This window comes from Streptopelia decaocto (genome assembly GCF_964273445.1).
Source record: "Streptopelia decaocto genome assembly, chromosome: 1".
Taxonomy (NCBI): Eukaryota; Metazoa; Chordata; class Aves; order Columbiformes; family Columbidae; genus Streptopelia; species Streptopelia decaocto.
In genome coordinates, this window is record NC_138663.1 from 88,313,626 (window position 1) to 88,328,280 (window position 14,655).

At 41.8% G+C, this 14,655-nt stretch overlaps 1 protein-coding gene across 5 annotated transcripts in view; it reads left to right on the plus strand.

Moving 5' to 3' along the window:
* MPZL1 (myelin protein zero like 1) overlaps positions 1 to 14,655 on the plus strand; it is a gene marked incomplete at its 5' end in the record, with an annotated part of 40,578 nt that overhangs the window by 15,512 nt on the left and 10,411 nt on the right. For 2 of the 5 annotated variants that reach the window (XM_082043145.1, XM_082043147.1), the window contains 5 exons: positions 1,082 to 1,242; positions 4,545 to 4,758; positions 8,886 to 9,018; positions 12,315 to 12,420; positions 14,076 to 14,126. In XM_082043145.1, the coding sequence (XP_081899271.1) occupies positions 1,082 to 1,242; positions 4,545 to 4,758; positions 8,886 to 9,018; positions 12,315 to 12,420; positions 14,076 to 14,126 (665 nt within the window). The other 3 variants (XM_082043149.1, XM_082043148.1, XM_082043146.1) reach the window with 3 other exon arrangements.

Here is a 14,655-nt window from a genome sequence, read left to right on the forward strand (position 1 = left end):
CCTGAATTTAAGATATTATAGCCCAGAAACACAGAATCACGTGGTCAGAAGCAGATTACTAGTACCACCTCTGTGCTGAAAACCATAGTTAAATGCAAATCAAAACTTATATTTGAGTTATTGGGTGCACATCACATGTTCACCTACCCACAGTGTTTTTACTAAATTTTTGCTTTCACATGGATGTGACACAAATGCTGAAAGACATTTTGTGATGTCACAAGCTCAAACATTGTTTCTTAACATAAACTTGAGTGAATGTGCAGATGTATTTCTGCTTAAATCTGAACAGGGATAGTGTCTTTGCACTTTAAAAGGTATCAGATAAAGAATACATTCAAGTTTTTCGAATCACGCTGAATTCACTTACTCTGTAGGAAAACTAGCAGTACAAGCACAATATTAACCTTGATTACTTTAAATTTGGGGAGCGTTTGTGGTCTGCTTGTTGTTCTGACTGTGAATAAGCCTCATGGCAGAAAATATTTAAGCTACTCTCATGCTTCTGAACTATGGCTGAGTGATTATTTATGAGGTCTTGCACATGAAGACCTTGCAGCATGCCAGAGAGCAGAAGCAGATGGCGTAGCTGGGAGCCAGAGAGCTTTCTGGAGGTGAGCTTTTGTTCTACCTACAGCTGAGAACAACTGGAGATGGAAAACGAGAGGTGAGCCAGAGAGGAAACTGAGTAATAGCTGTGTCCAAGATGTTAGTTCCTCCCGTGGGGCTTATTTATTACAATGTCTGCTGGCAGCTGGTAGGAAAGAGTTTGAAACTCATCTTTTGCACCACAGAATTGACTTCCACAAACTGTTGTAGAGGAAACATCTGCGAATGGAAAGCATCCTGCAACAGATAATACAAGGAAAGAGAAGTGAACGGGCCTGCTCTAGACTTGTTTGTGTTGCGGGTATGATGCAATGTCTGTGCACGCACTTGCTGTGGGAGTTGTTGATGTCTCTTCTCTTTTCCCCTTACCAGCAATGTGACATGAACAGTTACCACTTCAACTCCCTGGTTCTGGAAACAGCACTGATGCCGCTTGTTCTCCTTCTTTCTTCTCTTTACCTTTCTCATACAGTCAAAGTATCAGCAGTAGAGGTCAACACACCGGAGGAGATATTTGTGGAGAATGGGACAGACGCAAAGCTTCCATGCACATTTACATCTGTGGAAGTGATCAGCAGTGCAGCATCTGTTTCTTGGAGTTTTCAACCAGAGGGAGCCGCAACTCGTATCTCAGTAAGGAACGGCTGCAGGGGAACAAACCTGGGAGGGGAGGCTGTGAGAAGTGGGCAAAAGATCTTCTAGCTGGTTCTGAGGAGCAAGCAAATACAGTTTGGAGCCTCCTTCCATGTGTCTTATCTCCATCTGATTTTAAGGAGGCTTTTTTAGAGTTTAGTATTGCTAGATATCTGCAAAGGCTGGAGTGTGCAACACCTGTAAAATGTACTTTGTTGGTCGGAAGAGAGGGGTGTTGGTGCGGTATGAAGTACGTATGAAGTAGAAGAGCATCTAGGAATCTTAAAGTTCTATATCCTCTTGCACATGAAATGAGCTGTGGAGCTGTGCAGTGAATGATAGCAGTGACAGAAACTGAATTACCACTATTACAGTGTTACATTGTGTGTTATGTTTGTTGCTTATTTTCTGCTTGTATACTGTTTAGCCTCTATTTGAAAGGGCTTAAAATAAGAGCAGTCTCCCTGATTTCAGAACAGAATCAAATTGTTCAGATCAGTACACGATTATATCCTCCTATTTAGTTATCTGACAAGTAAAAAATCAGTGTAGCAAGTGACTTAGGCTAATAATAATTGCCATCACTGATTTCCTTTATATTGAGCGCAAGTGTGGGTATGAACCTTCAAAGGTTTTGTGGAGAATGGGACAGACAGGCTTTGGTATGTTATTAGCTGTCTTCTTCCTCTGTTGTGTAAGCTGTGCACACCTGAGTCTGAGCTCTCTGACACTTCTACTTCCCCCTTATTCCCTGCCCTGAGCCAGAATTTGGAGGAGGCGGAACAAGGGACTCTGGGATAGCAGGGAAGATGTGGGGACAGCAGGTTGCTAAGCCTGTTAGTATTTGTCTCCTTCCTTTTGCTGCAGGCATGAGATGATTTAAACTCTAGAAGCCCTCCAATGCTCAGAGTAGAGATGATCCAAAAGAGCGTATGGGTGTCTTGCTCAATATACAGAGCTCTGAAGAATCAGCTTCTGAACTCTCAGTGAATAAATATTTAGTTTTGAAAAGGGAGATATTCTCTTTGGGAAGCCAAAGCAGAAGCTGGGCAAAAGCTTAAGGAAGTAGGGCATGTTTCCTGCTAGTGTTGAACAGGACAGGTGAAAAGAAGCCATCCGTTTGTATATTTTCGGCTCCCCATAGAAATATCCACCATATATCCTGTTTTGCCTTTCCCTTTCTGCATCACTGGCCAAACTCCTTGTTGCAGAAATACAACTTCAGGAAGTACCATTTTTTTTGAAGTGAAGTCAATTTCGACATTCTACCCAGATGTAGTTATTGGCATTACTGAGAGAAAAACAAATTATCTTTGAGCAGAAGTGACCCTGCATTAATTCCTTGTCTTTTTTTGAGGGGTTGGGGAAGGTATAGAGGGAAGATGTGTTTTTTGGTTTTGTGGTTTTTTTTTTTTTTTTTATGAACCCAAGTCATGTCAGTTACATGGCCCAATGAGCATTAATTTCAAAGATGAATCTCATGATCAGCTTATGTCTTAGCTAAGTCCATGCTTCTGAAAAGGATGGTCCTGTGCCTCTTTTGGATCAGCACTGGCAATCTTCTAGCCATGGTGTGAGGCTGACCTGACTCAAAGCTTCCCCTGTTTGTCACTTTCCCCCCTGCACATACCCAGGTTATAGAGATATCTCTGTGTGAGTGAAACACCTGATGACAGCTGAGTTTCACAATCAGTTTAAACCAGTCTAAACCCATCAGCTTTAGAAGTCTCATGTTAAATCAGTTAATCATAGGCATGGGGTGACTTGAGTCACTTAGCTTGTTGTTTCAGGACATATTTTACTTTGTGATTTCTCCTCCCCCAGGTAAGGACACCTAGAGGGCTAAGGGATCTGTGTCTTGCCTTCTAGACTTCCAGCTGGATGATTCCCCCCCCGTGTGCAGGGCTGTGGTAATGCTGTGCCTCTGCGCTAAAGGTTATAATCCAGCTGGAAACACCTCAGACTGATGCAGATTTCCTCTGAAATGTTTACAGATGGCTCTGTCCTAGCAGGCTTCCTGCCAGATGAGATACCTTGTTGGATTTGTAGTAGCCTGTAGACAGCAAATAAGTGTCAGATTGACTGCAGCACAACAGGTGGTCGTGTGCACATATCTGATCTGGATAAGGTTTGTGCTGCTGAATGATCAGGCCTGATGTTCAGAGTGTTTGTCTGATAGAAAGGATGTTGTAATGGCAAACCTCAGACCAAGGGTAGGAACAGGAAAAGAGATGAGAGATGATTTGAAAGGAAAGAGGACTGACTTGTAAGCAGTCTGTTCTGTGGCATAGAGACTGCGTCAAAAAGAAGGCTTTAGAAAGAGGAAGCTGGAATGTTCTCTTAAATTTCTTTAGCTGTGCTCTGGAGACTGAACTGAAGAGAGTTTGGTTGAATTAAGATTGTCCTGCTTTCTTTCAGAATGTGAAATTAAGAACAAACGTGCTCCTGCAATACAGCCTTGATCCCTCCCTTAGGGTTAATGGCCAGTGTTCAAACATCCTATAAGTCTGAAAACAGAGTTGTCCTGTAGAGGTCTGTGTGCTTCTACTGCTGTAAATTCTGATTTTGGTCAGGTATAGCAAGGAAAGACACACTTTCCCCTCAGACTGTACTAAACAGGTTTATTCTTTGATGATTTTTGGTCATGTCTAAGGAGTGCAGGGCCAATGGGCAACTTAGTCACCAAAAAAAATGGGAAACAGTTCTATTTAGTCACTGTGAAGGTTTCTGGAAAACAGCTAGGTACACTCTAAATTGTTTATGTGATTTTCTTTTTTTTTTTGTGGGGGTGGGAGGAGGGAGGGTATTGTGTGTTAATTTAGCTGTGCTGCAGTTGCAAGTAACACACAGCAAAACACAATATAGGATCCTTGGTATCCTTTTCCTACTGTGATGCAGAAGGCTTTCTGTGCCTGAAAGATAGCTGTCATCCAGAACTGTTCTTGAATTATTCCCAGGTTACCAGCCTTATTCTTTTTCCCCCACCTCCTTTTCTGTGAAACCCATGTCGCCAAAACCAGAGAAAAAGCCTCAAACAATCAAACCACAAAACCCAACCAACAGAAAACTCTAACTTGCAATCTATTGCAGTAGTATGATTGAGGTATAAGTCATAGCGTGGCTGTGTGATAGAGAGGCAACAAGCTAGACTAAAGTGATGAGGCAGGAGGAAAAATAAATCTCAAATACTAGCTGTGTATAATACAGTGAATTCTGGGAGAATGCTGTAATAGTGAGAGAAGCATGATAGCTCTCTAATCACTAATTGGATTGTTCTTATATCCTCTTTTCCTTGACTACAGTTTTTCTATTACTTTAATGGAAAGCCATACCCTGGAAAGGACATACCATTTAAAGACAGGATCACTTGGGCTGGAGATCTTAACAAGAAAGATGCTTCTATCAGTATATCAAACATGCAGTTCCGGGACAACGGCACTTACATTTGTGATGTCAAGAACCCACCTGACATTGTTGTCAAACCAGGAGAAATCCGAGTTAGAGTTGTGGAGAAAGGTATTCACCCTATATGATTTTTTTCTTTCCTTCCTTTCCCTTCCCCTGCTTGTGTCTATATCATGTTTCTTGGGGGTGGGGGAGTAGCCTGGAGGGAACAACTGTCTTCTTTATTCTCTTATTCCAGGTCCTAATAATCGAACCAATGTTCTATCAGCTGTTAAAAAAACTGAATGTCATCCCCTTTTCTTCTATACCCGCTAATTCCTATGTTTTTAACAAGTATTAGCCAAAGCTGATGGAAGCTTTGGTGAAAACCCATCTTCTCATTTCAAATTCCTATTAATTTTTTTAATGTGTTATGCTACATCAGGGGTTAGGATGACTTTTGAAATCTGGGGAGCAAGGAGAGAAAGTGGCAGACTCTTCTTTTAGGAATCCATCTGATATTTATACTGGAAAACAGAACTAATAATCTCGCCTGAGCACGTACTGACAGGCAGTGAGATGCAAAGGTGTTGGATGTGCATTCAATCTCTTTTACTCAGATATTCTTACGGTATCCCTGGTGACCCTTATGAACTGCAAGGGCTGGCTACTTGCAGTCATTTAAGGCTTCTGATTAGCATTTGGTAGCAATGATCAGAGTTCAAGAGCACTTAGATTCTGTATGTCAATTTGGCTTTTTATTTCTCTTGGCCTCTAGCTAAGCTGGAGGTCAGCCAAAGTGTGAGTGTTCATACAATGAAATGGTTCTTAGGGTGATCAAATTTCCAAATTTATATTTAATAAGGACAAGAATAAATGTTGAATTCATAAATGGTAGTGCTGATGGAACTATGCCATTAGATTTTAGTATGTTAGGGAAGATACCTGCATGTATGCTCTAATTAGAATGATAATGCTGCTATAACAGGTGTGTACCCTGGTCATTCCACGTACTTAGGCAAGGTCTATATCTAACCTTTCTCTTCACAGAGCAGTATCAGTTGGATGGACCTCTGGAGGTCCTGCCACTACTTAGAGCTTTCCGTTTCTTGGAAGTTTGAATCAGTCTATATAAAATAGAGTCAGTTTATTTTCTTAAATATATTGACAGTCTCTGTGAAGAAGCAGTAAAGCAACTGCTGGTTTGGTAAAGTCAGGCTGTGTTGGCAAAGCCTCTTCAGATTTTGATCCAGATTAAGCAAATGAAGACTGAGTTCAAGACCTTAATTCAGCTGATCTTTTTCAACAGACTTGCATGCCGGCTTCCCCAAAGATGGAGCATCTGGACAAGAGAATCTCACAATTTCTGAAAGGAACTCTTTAATTGACATACTTCTTGTCCTCAGAAAAATGCTGCAGCAATTGTCTTCAAATTCTTAGGAAGACCTTGAAAACAGGTTTTCAAGCTATAGGTGTAATGCTGTCTTGCATTCTGACCTTACCTGAAGGTACTGCTCTTGTAGCATGTTATAACTCATCCTGAACTGAGCTGGAGAATTTTTTTCAGTTCAAAGAAGTATATGTTGACTCTTGTGCTTTTTTTCTTTTTTTACTATGTATACATGTAATTGTTCTGAATCATATGTCAAAGCCACATACATACTTTACATGTTTAAATGATCTTATAGATTCTTGATGAGCCTTAGATTTTGGATTAAACATTTAATAAATTCTGGGTTGGCTTAACTGTTCAAAAGTGCCAACCCCGGCTAACTCAGCTGATTTTTCAGTGCAGTTTCTACACAGAGTTTGCACAAACAGTTCCACGAGCTGTGTTGGAAGAAAGCTGCTGGCAGGCATGAGAAGCAAGACTGTTCTTTCATGGGTGCATCTGAATTGGGAAAGGACTACTGTTCAAAGTCTAAATGACAGAAATTTCTAGGGAATTCAAAGTCCTACATTAGGCTGCCCCCACTTGTAACAGAGAGCGTTCAAGACAGCTTGGGTTATCTGGATGTGGTCCAGCTTTGATAAGAACTCTAATGTGGGAAAAAATTAGGATTGTCGTACAAAATCTTAGCAGCAATGGAAGACGTCAGTTTCCTACCTGCTTCATAAAACTGATACACACTTTCAGTCAAAATTGAAGTTTCTTGGAATTATAGTGATATTTGGTGAAAGGCTGGATTTTTGGCTTTTGTTAATCTACTAACTTAAATGTTAGCTTTGAGCTGATGTTGGTTATGTAGCTGGGACTGTCTGTTACAATTAAGTCATTGGCTGCTCTACAAGTACTTATAAGGAATTAATGTACCTGTGGAATGCTGAAAAATATAAGAAAAACATGGCAGGGAGACATTTTTCAGCTGAGCAATGTGGTAGTAAAATGGTGTGAGCTTTCGTACAGTCTGTTGGACCATGTTCTGAGAAGCAATAAATACAGATTCAAGTTTCACATGCAAACAGTAGCATTTTTAAATACGTTCTTAAAAACCTCTGTCAACAGAACACAACTTCTGTCATTTATTCAAATTCAACCAACCAAAAAACCCCACCTGAGTCAAAGAAATGACAAAACTATCATTTAATATCGCTCTTTCAGCAGACACTCTGCACTATAGTTTTGGATTGCTACTTACTTCTTGCTCAGAAAAAGGGTGAGTATTGTGTTTTTTCTCGTTTACATGGCCAACAGCTGGTCTGCTAAGAGAAGTGCATGTCTGTTTTGATGCTTTTGCAGACAGTTCTTCCTGCACTTGAAAAGGTGAAAAACCACAGAAACTAGGAAACTCATACTTCTTATATGCCTCAAAATAAATTTCTATATCTTTGCATGAGGCTCAAACACATTCTCAGTCTTGTGTACCTGAAAAGTATGACCATTTGTAGCACTCTCCTCCTTAATAGCAGATGGATTTCTGAGCTGCTGAAAGGTTCTGGAAAGAAGGGATGTTTTCCTCTAAATTATGGCCCAGGGAGATCCTCTTACCAGGTGTTTATGTACATCGATAGGATCTAAAGAAGACTGATCCAATCTCTTCAGTGGTGCCTAGTTACAGGATAAGAGACAATGAGCGTGAACTGAGACATGGGAAGTTCTGTCTGAACATAAGAAAACATATTTTTGCCCTGGTTCAACACTGGAATAGGTTTCCCAAAGAGGTTATGGAGTCTCACATCCTTGGAGATAGTCAAAACCAAACTGGACAGAGTGTTGCACAAACTGTGCTAGCTGACCCTGCTTGAGCAGGGGGGTTGGCTTAGACAATCTCAAGACGTCCCTTTCCACCTCAACAATTCTGTGATAATCAGATACAGGTATCTGAGAAAGATTTTTCTCTGTATGATGTTTTACCTGTTGGATCTTGTGCTGATTCACTTGTATTTGGTGCAAGTAGCTAGCGTAGCACGGAGTCTTGTAAGAAATGCCCTGGTCTAAGATGGTTCTTGCATTAAACATGATGTGGGGGAAGGGGAGGGACTTTGTTTCTTACTGGGAGAAGCTAAAAAGGTAGTCTGTGTATTCTTTATCTTGTAAGTCTTTTGTACTCATTCTCTGATTGGCTTTTATTTCTGGCTGCTCTTTCTTGGCCTACCTTCCCCTAGAACAATATTGGGGAAAACGTGAGTAAAGAGATACTGTGTTCCTATAAGCCTATTTCTAGTATCATACCGTGAACCTGACTTAAGAAGGAAAAGAAAGACTCTCTAAAAATGTATAGAGATCTATTTGGAGACACCAGAGTCTTAAGAGTGATCATGGGTGGTAACTGGGCTGTCTGCTGCATGCTACCCAGAGAACACCGAGCCTTCAAGTGCTCATAGGTGGTTAGCGATGTGCTGTGCTCAAGTCTGCTTTCAAGTGTGCCTACCTTTTCCTGTTGACCTTGCTGGGAATTGGCAGATGAATGTAATTTTTTTTTTTTTTTTTTATTTTTTTCCTAGCCTTCAGATACAAAATGAGACGGGGTTGTCCTCAGTGTCACTTGTGTTCCCCTGACATGTAAACATTCTTGGTTCACTATAAACTCTCTTCTGAAGGACAGTGACATTAAGACACTCTTGGTGTGTGCTCTGTTCATACATTATTCTGCTGGCTGCCTGCTATCACTGCCACTTAGGCTGCATGTTATAATTCCTGGATATTACAGTAGTGCCTTCTCCTCTAAACAAATCCAAGGTCAAGAACATTTGTGCTTTGCACTTCTGTTAAACAGGGTATGCGGAAGAGTTGAATGTTTTCTCCCTTCTCTCCCCAGACAGCCTGCCTGCGTTCCCCATTGCCATGGTGGCAGGGATAGTCATCGGTACGGTTACAGGTCTCTCACCGCTCATCTCTATTGTCGTGTGTCTTGTCATCAGAAAGAACAACTCTAAAAAACGATACTCTGGGTAAGAGATCTCCCACCTCATCTGTAGATGATGTGAGGAACAGCAGCAGGATCAGAGGGGGAGGGCTTAGAGGGGGGTAGGAGTTGCTTCAGCCAAGTCTTGGTAACCGTGGCTAGAGATAGGGTATGGCCATGTGGAACACGTGGTGATTATCTTTGTACTGTGCGTGGCAAAAAAACCTACTGACCGTGAGTTGCACCTGAAAATCACTAAATGTTGAAGTTGATCCCCAGCCACAAGCATGTATGCCCTAAGAACATTTAATCGAAGATCCCCTAGTCTGTTCCCCTCCCCTTCCCTCCAGCCCTGTTTCCCCCTGCCACCCCTGGCCCCCAAAGAAAAAGTGCCACACGTGTACTTTTAAGGAATGCTGTGTGTTGAGATTAAGACTGGGTTTTCCGTTACCGATGTCTGGCTTCTGAGCCTGGAGTATATTTCCCAAAACCCCATTCATCACCACACTTCAAAGTAAGGGAGGAATAGCCACTCTATATCCATTCTCATTCACTGTCTGTTTTTTGTTAACTGTTACCATCCCTGCAAGGTTTTCAGTGTTAGGAGGATAACTCCAAAGTGAAGCCCAAATCTTTGAGTGATCATATGAAAAAGCAACAAGACCTAACAAAGGCAGACTTGAGTCCTGTGGTGATGGAGCTTGGTGCTGGTGGGGGAGGCGCTTCCTTTTTTCTTCTTCTCTCTAATTAACTGGTAATTTGCTTCTATGAGAAAGAATGAAAATTGCATATGTAGTCTTAGAAACAAACCCCAAGCTTATAACTTTCTCCTGTTCTTTCCCCAACAAATATTCCTGCTTCCTGCAGGTTCTTTGGGTTGCCTGTGGGATAAAAGAAAATAGCTCCAAAAATAAACTTGTGGGAATTTCTAAATTAAACTTTGCCCTATTGTTTTCCTAGTTGGAGAGCTTAGGGAAAGTGAGTTGGCTATTGCCCAGCGGTAAGGCTAAATACAGCAAAGGTGGCTGTGTGTGCTCAAAATCGTGTGGAAAGCCTGGTTTTCCCTTTCTGCATGTCCCCTTCCCCTAAGAACTGAGGAGAAGCCTGCAGCGTCATGTACCAACAGTGTGCGTGAGGTGGTCTGCTTGCCTTGCTTCCCAGCATCCTGCCCTCCAGTGTCTTCCTGCTGAAGGACACGAGTTAGTGCTGAGCCTAGAGCAATAGTTTATGCACTGTAGTTTCTTGTAGTAGGTATAACTACTCTCTTGGGAAAGTAATCTCTGAAGTTTAAATACTGCTTTCACTGACCATGCCAGCTCTGCATGACGTGTAAAGAGAAGCCAAGTGTGCTGTGACCAAACTTACGGACTGTCTTCTACATGATGCTAACCCAGTGTGTGGTGGTGGTGAGATACCCTTACTCTTAGTTAACCATTCTGCCTTGAACTGAGGTGGGCTGGGGCACTGCGCGGCATCTGGAACCCCTGCATGGCCACGGTCTCCGTTCATGCTCTGACTTTGGTGTTTTGTTTTGTTTTTTTCCTTTCTGCTTTGGTGTGCTGGGATCGGATCCTGCTTACCTTCCTCTCCTTACAGAGATCCTGATATAGACGCCAGATTGGGAATGTAGCAGGGCTGGGTCTTCTCTTCCAGTCCCACTAGACACCATGGTAACTAATCAAATTGGTGGTTGCTGTTAATACCTCTGTGTGTGTGTGTACACATTCCTCTTCCTTTGCTGACTAACCAGCTAGCTCTCTGCTAACATAACTTCACTGTAATTTGTGCTGGAATCTGTTGGCAAAGGGATGATGCATTTCACTGGGTGCTTGGGTTTCATTGTCTCATGTCTAACCGGGGTGGGATTGCTTCTTGTCCCAGATGGTGTCCCTCCATCTCTTCCAACAGGGAACTTGCCAGTGCATTGACTAAAGCACACGAAATTCAGAGCCCTTTCTGTGTCAAAATGAGAGTGAGTTCCCTGTAAGTGTTCCTCTGGCTCAGACAATCGGGTGTTTTAAAACTTGCAGTGATCTAAGTGCATTAGTTACTTAAACCTGTGTTACGACTTTTAGATAGTGTAGATCTGAGGAATTTCGTGAATAAACCAAACCATTAATGACTACATCATTTTGGTAACAGAAGGGCTAATTTGCCTCTACTTTGAGACAGTAGAAGCTCCTTGCTGCGGTGGCTGGGGGCAGTATTTTTTTTTTCTTACTGCTGCATGTATGAAGAGCTAAGTCTTCAATGGTTAGGCTTACCATAGGATAAAAAATGATTGCCCTTTGAGGAGATGGTCTGCTTAATGTCACTGTCCTCATTTGTTTGTTTCTGTACTTGCTTTGTACACTGTCTGTCTGGAAAGATGGGGGGGAGAGGATGCCCAGTGTTTAGAGGGCTGTGGTGGTAAAGGGGACTCCTGTGTTTGCTGTCAAGGAGTTGGCTAGTTTTCTTCCCTGGGTGCTTGGGTACGAGGAGGTAAACCTACTATTTAGGGGCCCATTACTGCATTACCCAAAAGCTACTGACATTAAGGGAATTTGCTCATATGCTTAGCTCTAAGCAGATGGAAAGAAGCAAACAGAGAGTGAAAACTGGCAACCTTTGTTTAGGGGTGTTGGTTCTCACCACAAGACAGTTTTCTTTAAAATACAAGATTTGTCTGATCAGATATTCAAGTAGCTATATCAGAGCACATAGCTTACATATCGCGTGTGACTCTTAAAGTAATTATGCCAGAGACTAGTGTCTGTTGTGAGTGGGCAGAATTATTTTGGGATTGTAGCCTAACTAAAAGCAGGAGGAGAACTAATGTGGAGTGGGGTAGGAAGTAGTAGTCTGGAGAGTGGGTGGCTTTTGCAAGTGTTTGCACTAACGGTAGCACTGGTATAACACTTGCCTCAGTGACTGGGACTATTTGGCTTATAGTTAGAAGATAATTGCTGTTTACCACTGTTAACTGAGTCTGAAGCTTCAGTGAAGAAAACACATATGTTTTTAGGCGGGTTGAATGGGAATATCTAGGGAACAGGAGTTTTGGAGGAGCTGCTGTCCCATGTTAATAGTTTTTCCTTTGTGTTGCTCACCAGTGAGACTCTGGGAGGAAGGACAGAGAAATGTCTGGGGAGAGATGGAGAATTATATGTGTTTATTTCAGAATCCATTATGTTCATTTTTACTTTGACATAATCTGCCACATTCATCTTGCCATCACTTGTTTTTTTTTTGTTTTGTTTGTTGTTTTTTTTTTTTGTCGTTGTTGTTTTTGTATTTCCTTTTTTTTTTTTTCCTGTGCCTCTTGAACATTGTCGTGCAAACTCTGCTCTGCCACCTCGTCAGCTGCAGTACATCTGAGCGTTTGATGTCACCGGTTAAGCAGGCTCCACAGAAGTTGCCCTCCGACACAGAGGGTCTGGTAAACAGCGTGCCCGCCAGATCACACCAGGTAAACTGCTCCCTGCTGCTTCCCAAAGGAGGATCCTCCTGGAGTGTGGGTATGGAAAAAACAAAGGCAGGGTGGGATGTATGAACCAGGTGTTATCTGTTAAGGTGTTGAGGTCTGCAGGGTGAAAGTGTCTGCTCTGAACAAGGGATGGGCAGTGAGCTGGGACTGGGGAAGTCTTCTGTAGAACGCTTAGCACAACTGAAGGAATAGCATCTTGATACTAATTGAGATGCACTAATGTGTAAAAAAAGATGGTTCTGATCTTGTGTGTTAATATACACAAGTGGTAGTGAAGTGCAAGGATGAGAGCCTGGCAAGGATGAGGAGAGGGCAGTGGGTAGCTGTTTGATGTAGAGACAATGTTACTGGGTGTTACACACATCTGGTGAATAGAGCTACCTAATCTGTTCTGGGATTGGAATGGGGAGGAATTTTACTGTGAAGGTGCATGCTCTGTGGCATGTTCTTCCTCCACAAAGAAATGAGCCAGCGCAATGTAAGCAGTGGCCAGTGATGATCAGTTTGAAGATGACTCTTGCTGCTGAGAGCTCTCGTCTGCTGAGCCACTCGGCTTACATGGGTTTGGAATTGCCAAGCTTTGTCTTGTTCATGCTGGTGTTGGCAAGGTTCTTCTGCTGACTTTGAAAGGAGGTGGATCTCATTCAGACTTAACATCACCTGGGAAATTAGTCAGAGGGGGAAGAGCATAAGTCAGACAGGGATTCTACACATTACGTGACTGCCTGTTAACAATATACAGGATTTCCGTATTTGTAAGCTGTTTCTTGTCTCTTGATTTGTGTATCTATCCCCAGTAATAAAACTCACCTGAGTGAGTTTAAGTCCAAAATGTTGTGGTTTTTTCTTAATTAGTGGCCTTTTAGCAAGTGTCTGCAGAGTAGTGTGTGGACTGAGGGGTTTCTAAATCAGAGTTGATACTCGGTTTCTTAATTTCTCCTGACAAAATAATGGAAATGTGTTAGCGCTACAGCACAAAAATATAGTGCTAGCAGTGAGCTGTATGAAGTCAAAGTCCCTACTCTGTTTGGTTTACAGTCTTTTTTTGAAATGCATAGTTCTTTGCAGCTGCAGTGTTTCCTGAGTTTTAGCACATAGGCCCACAAAGCTACCTACAGACTTCAGAGAACACTTATTCTCTGAACATAAAGGAAATAGACTGAAGTTATAAGTTTTAAAAATAGTTCAGATTTTGACTGGAGTGGGTCTAGTAGCAGTAGGCTGCCTGTAAGGCCTCTATAAAGCTCATATTTTCTAGCTCATGGGAGTAGCTTCTAGAATGGGTGAAATAAACAAGTGTTTCCAATCTTCCCCCTGAAGGAAAAAAAAATTAAAAAAAAGCCTGTGTGTGGGATGTGTGTTGCAGTAGCTGTTGGGATCAACATCCCTGGTCAAAAGACCAAGATGCTTTATCCAATTACTGTCATGGTACAAAGCAGTACATGCGAGTGCCCTGAGAGCTACATGAAGCTCTGTGCTTACATCTTGAAAGCGGAATTACTTTGTAATGTTTTAGTGTGGAAGCTTGCTGTGTCCTCACCCTTCTGTGTCCCCAGTGTTCTGGGTCTCTAGTGTAGGGTAAGGAACATGTCAGAGTAAATCTAACTCAGAATTGGTGTGCTTTTGCCCTTCTGTAGTCACTCCAGTCTGGTTATTCCTTGACAGAGTCCTCCAGAGTCTTCCCACAGGTAAGTTCCTAAGGGAGAACCCGAAGTGTGAACACTCTGACCTCAAAGGAAAAATACAGGAAATGGTTTTAGTTTTGTTTAATTTTTTTAGTTTTTCAATATTTTTTGTCAGGCAAAGAGAGCTTTGTCTGGATTTTGATTTATTGGCAAACGTGTAGCAGTGATTCTTCTACCTTCTGTTATGCATTTGCCCCATATTTACAGAACAGCAAGTAAACGTATTTACTTTTCTTTAAAACGATCCACAGTAGAATCAGGGTAGATCAGATTTTGAACAAATGGTTTAAATCAGTAAGGAAACTAAATTTCAGTTGATTACACTTACATTTTTAACTTCTAGCCATTGTGTTTTTGTGTTTTGTGTCTCTTTTTTTAAGGGTGTTATCAACATGCAAATTAACATATTTGAAATCTAGCATCATGTATGAGTAAAACCTGATTTTTTTTGGCAGTCAATACATTAGTTGTAGTATTCAAGCTTTTGAGCTGTTGTGAAATGCTGATATTGAGGTTCCTCACAGTTCCCAGA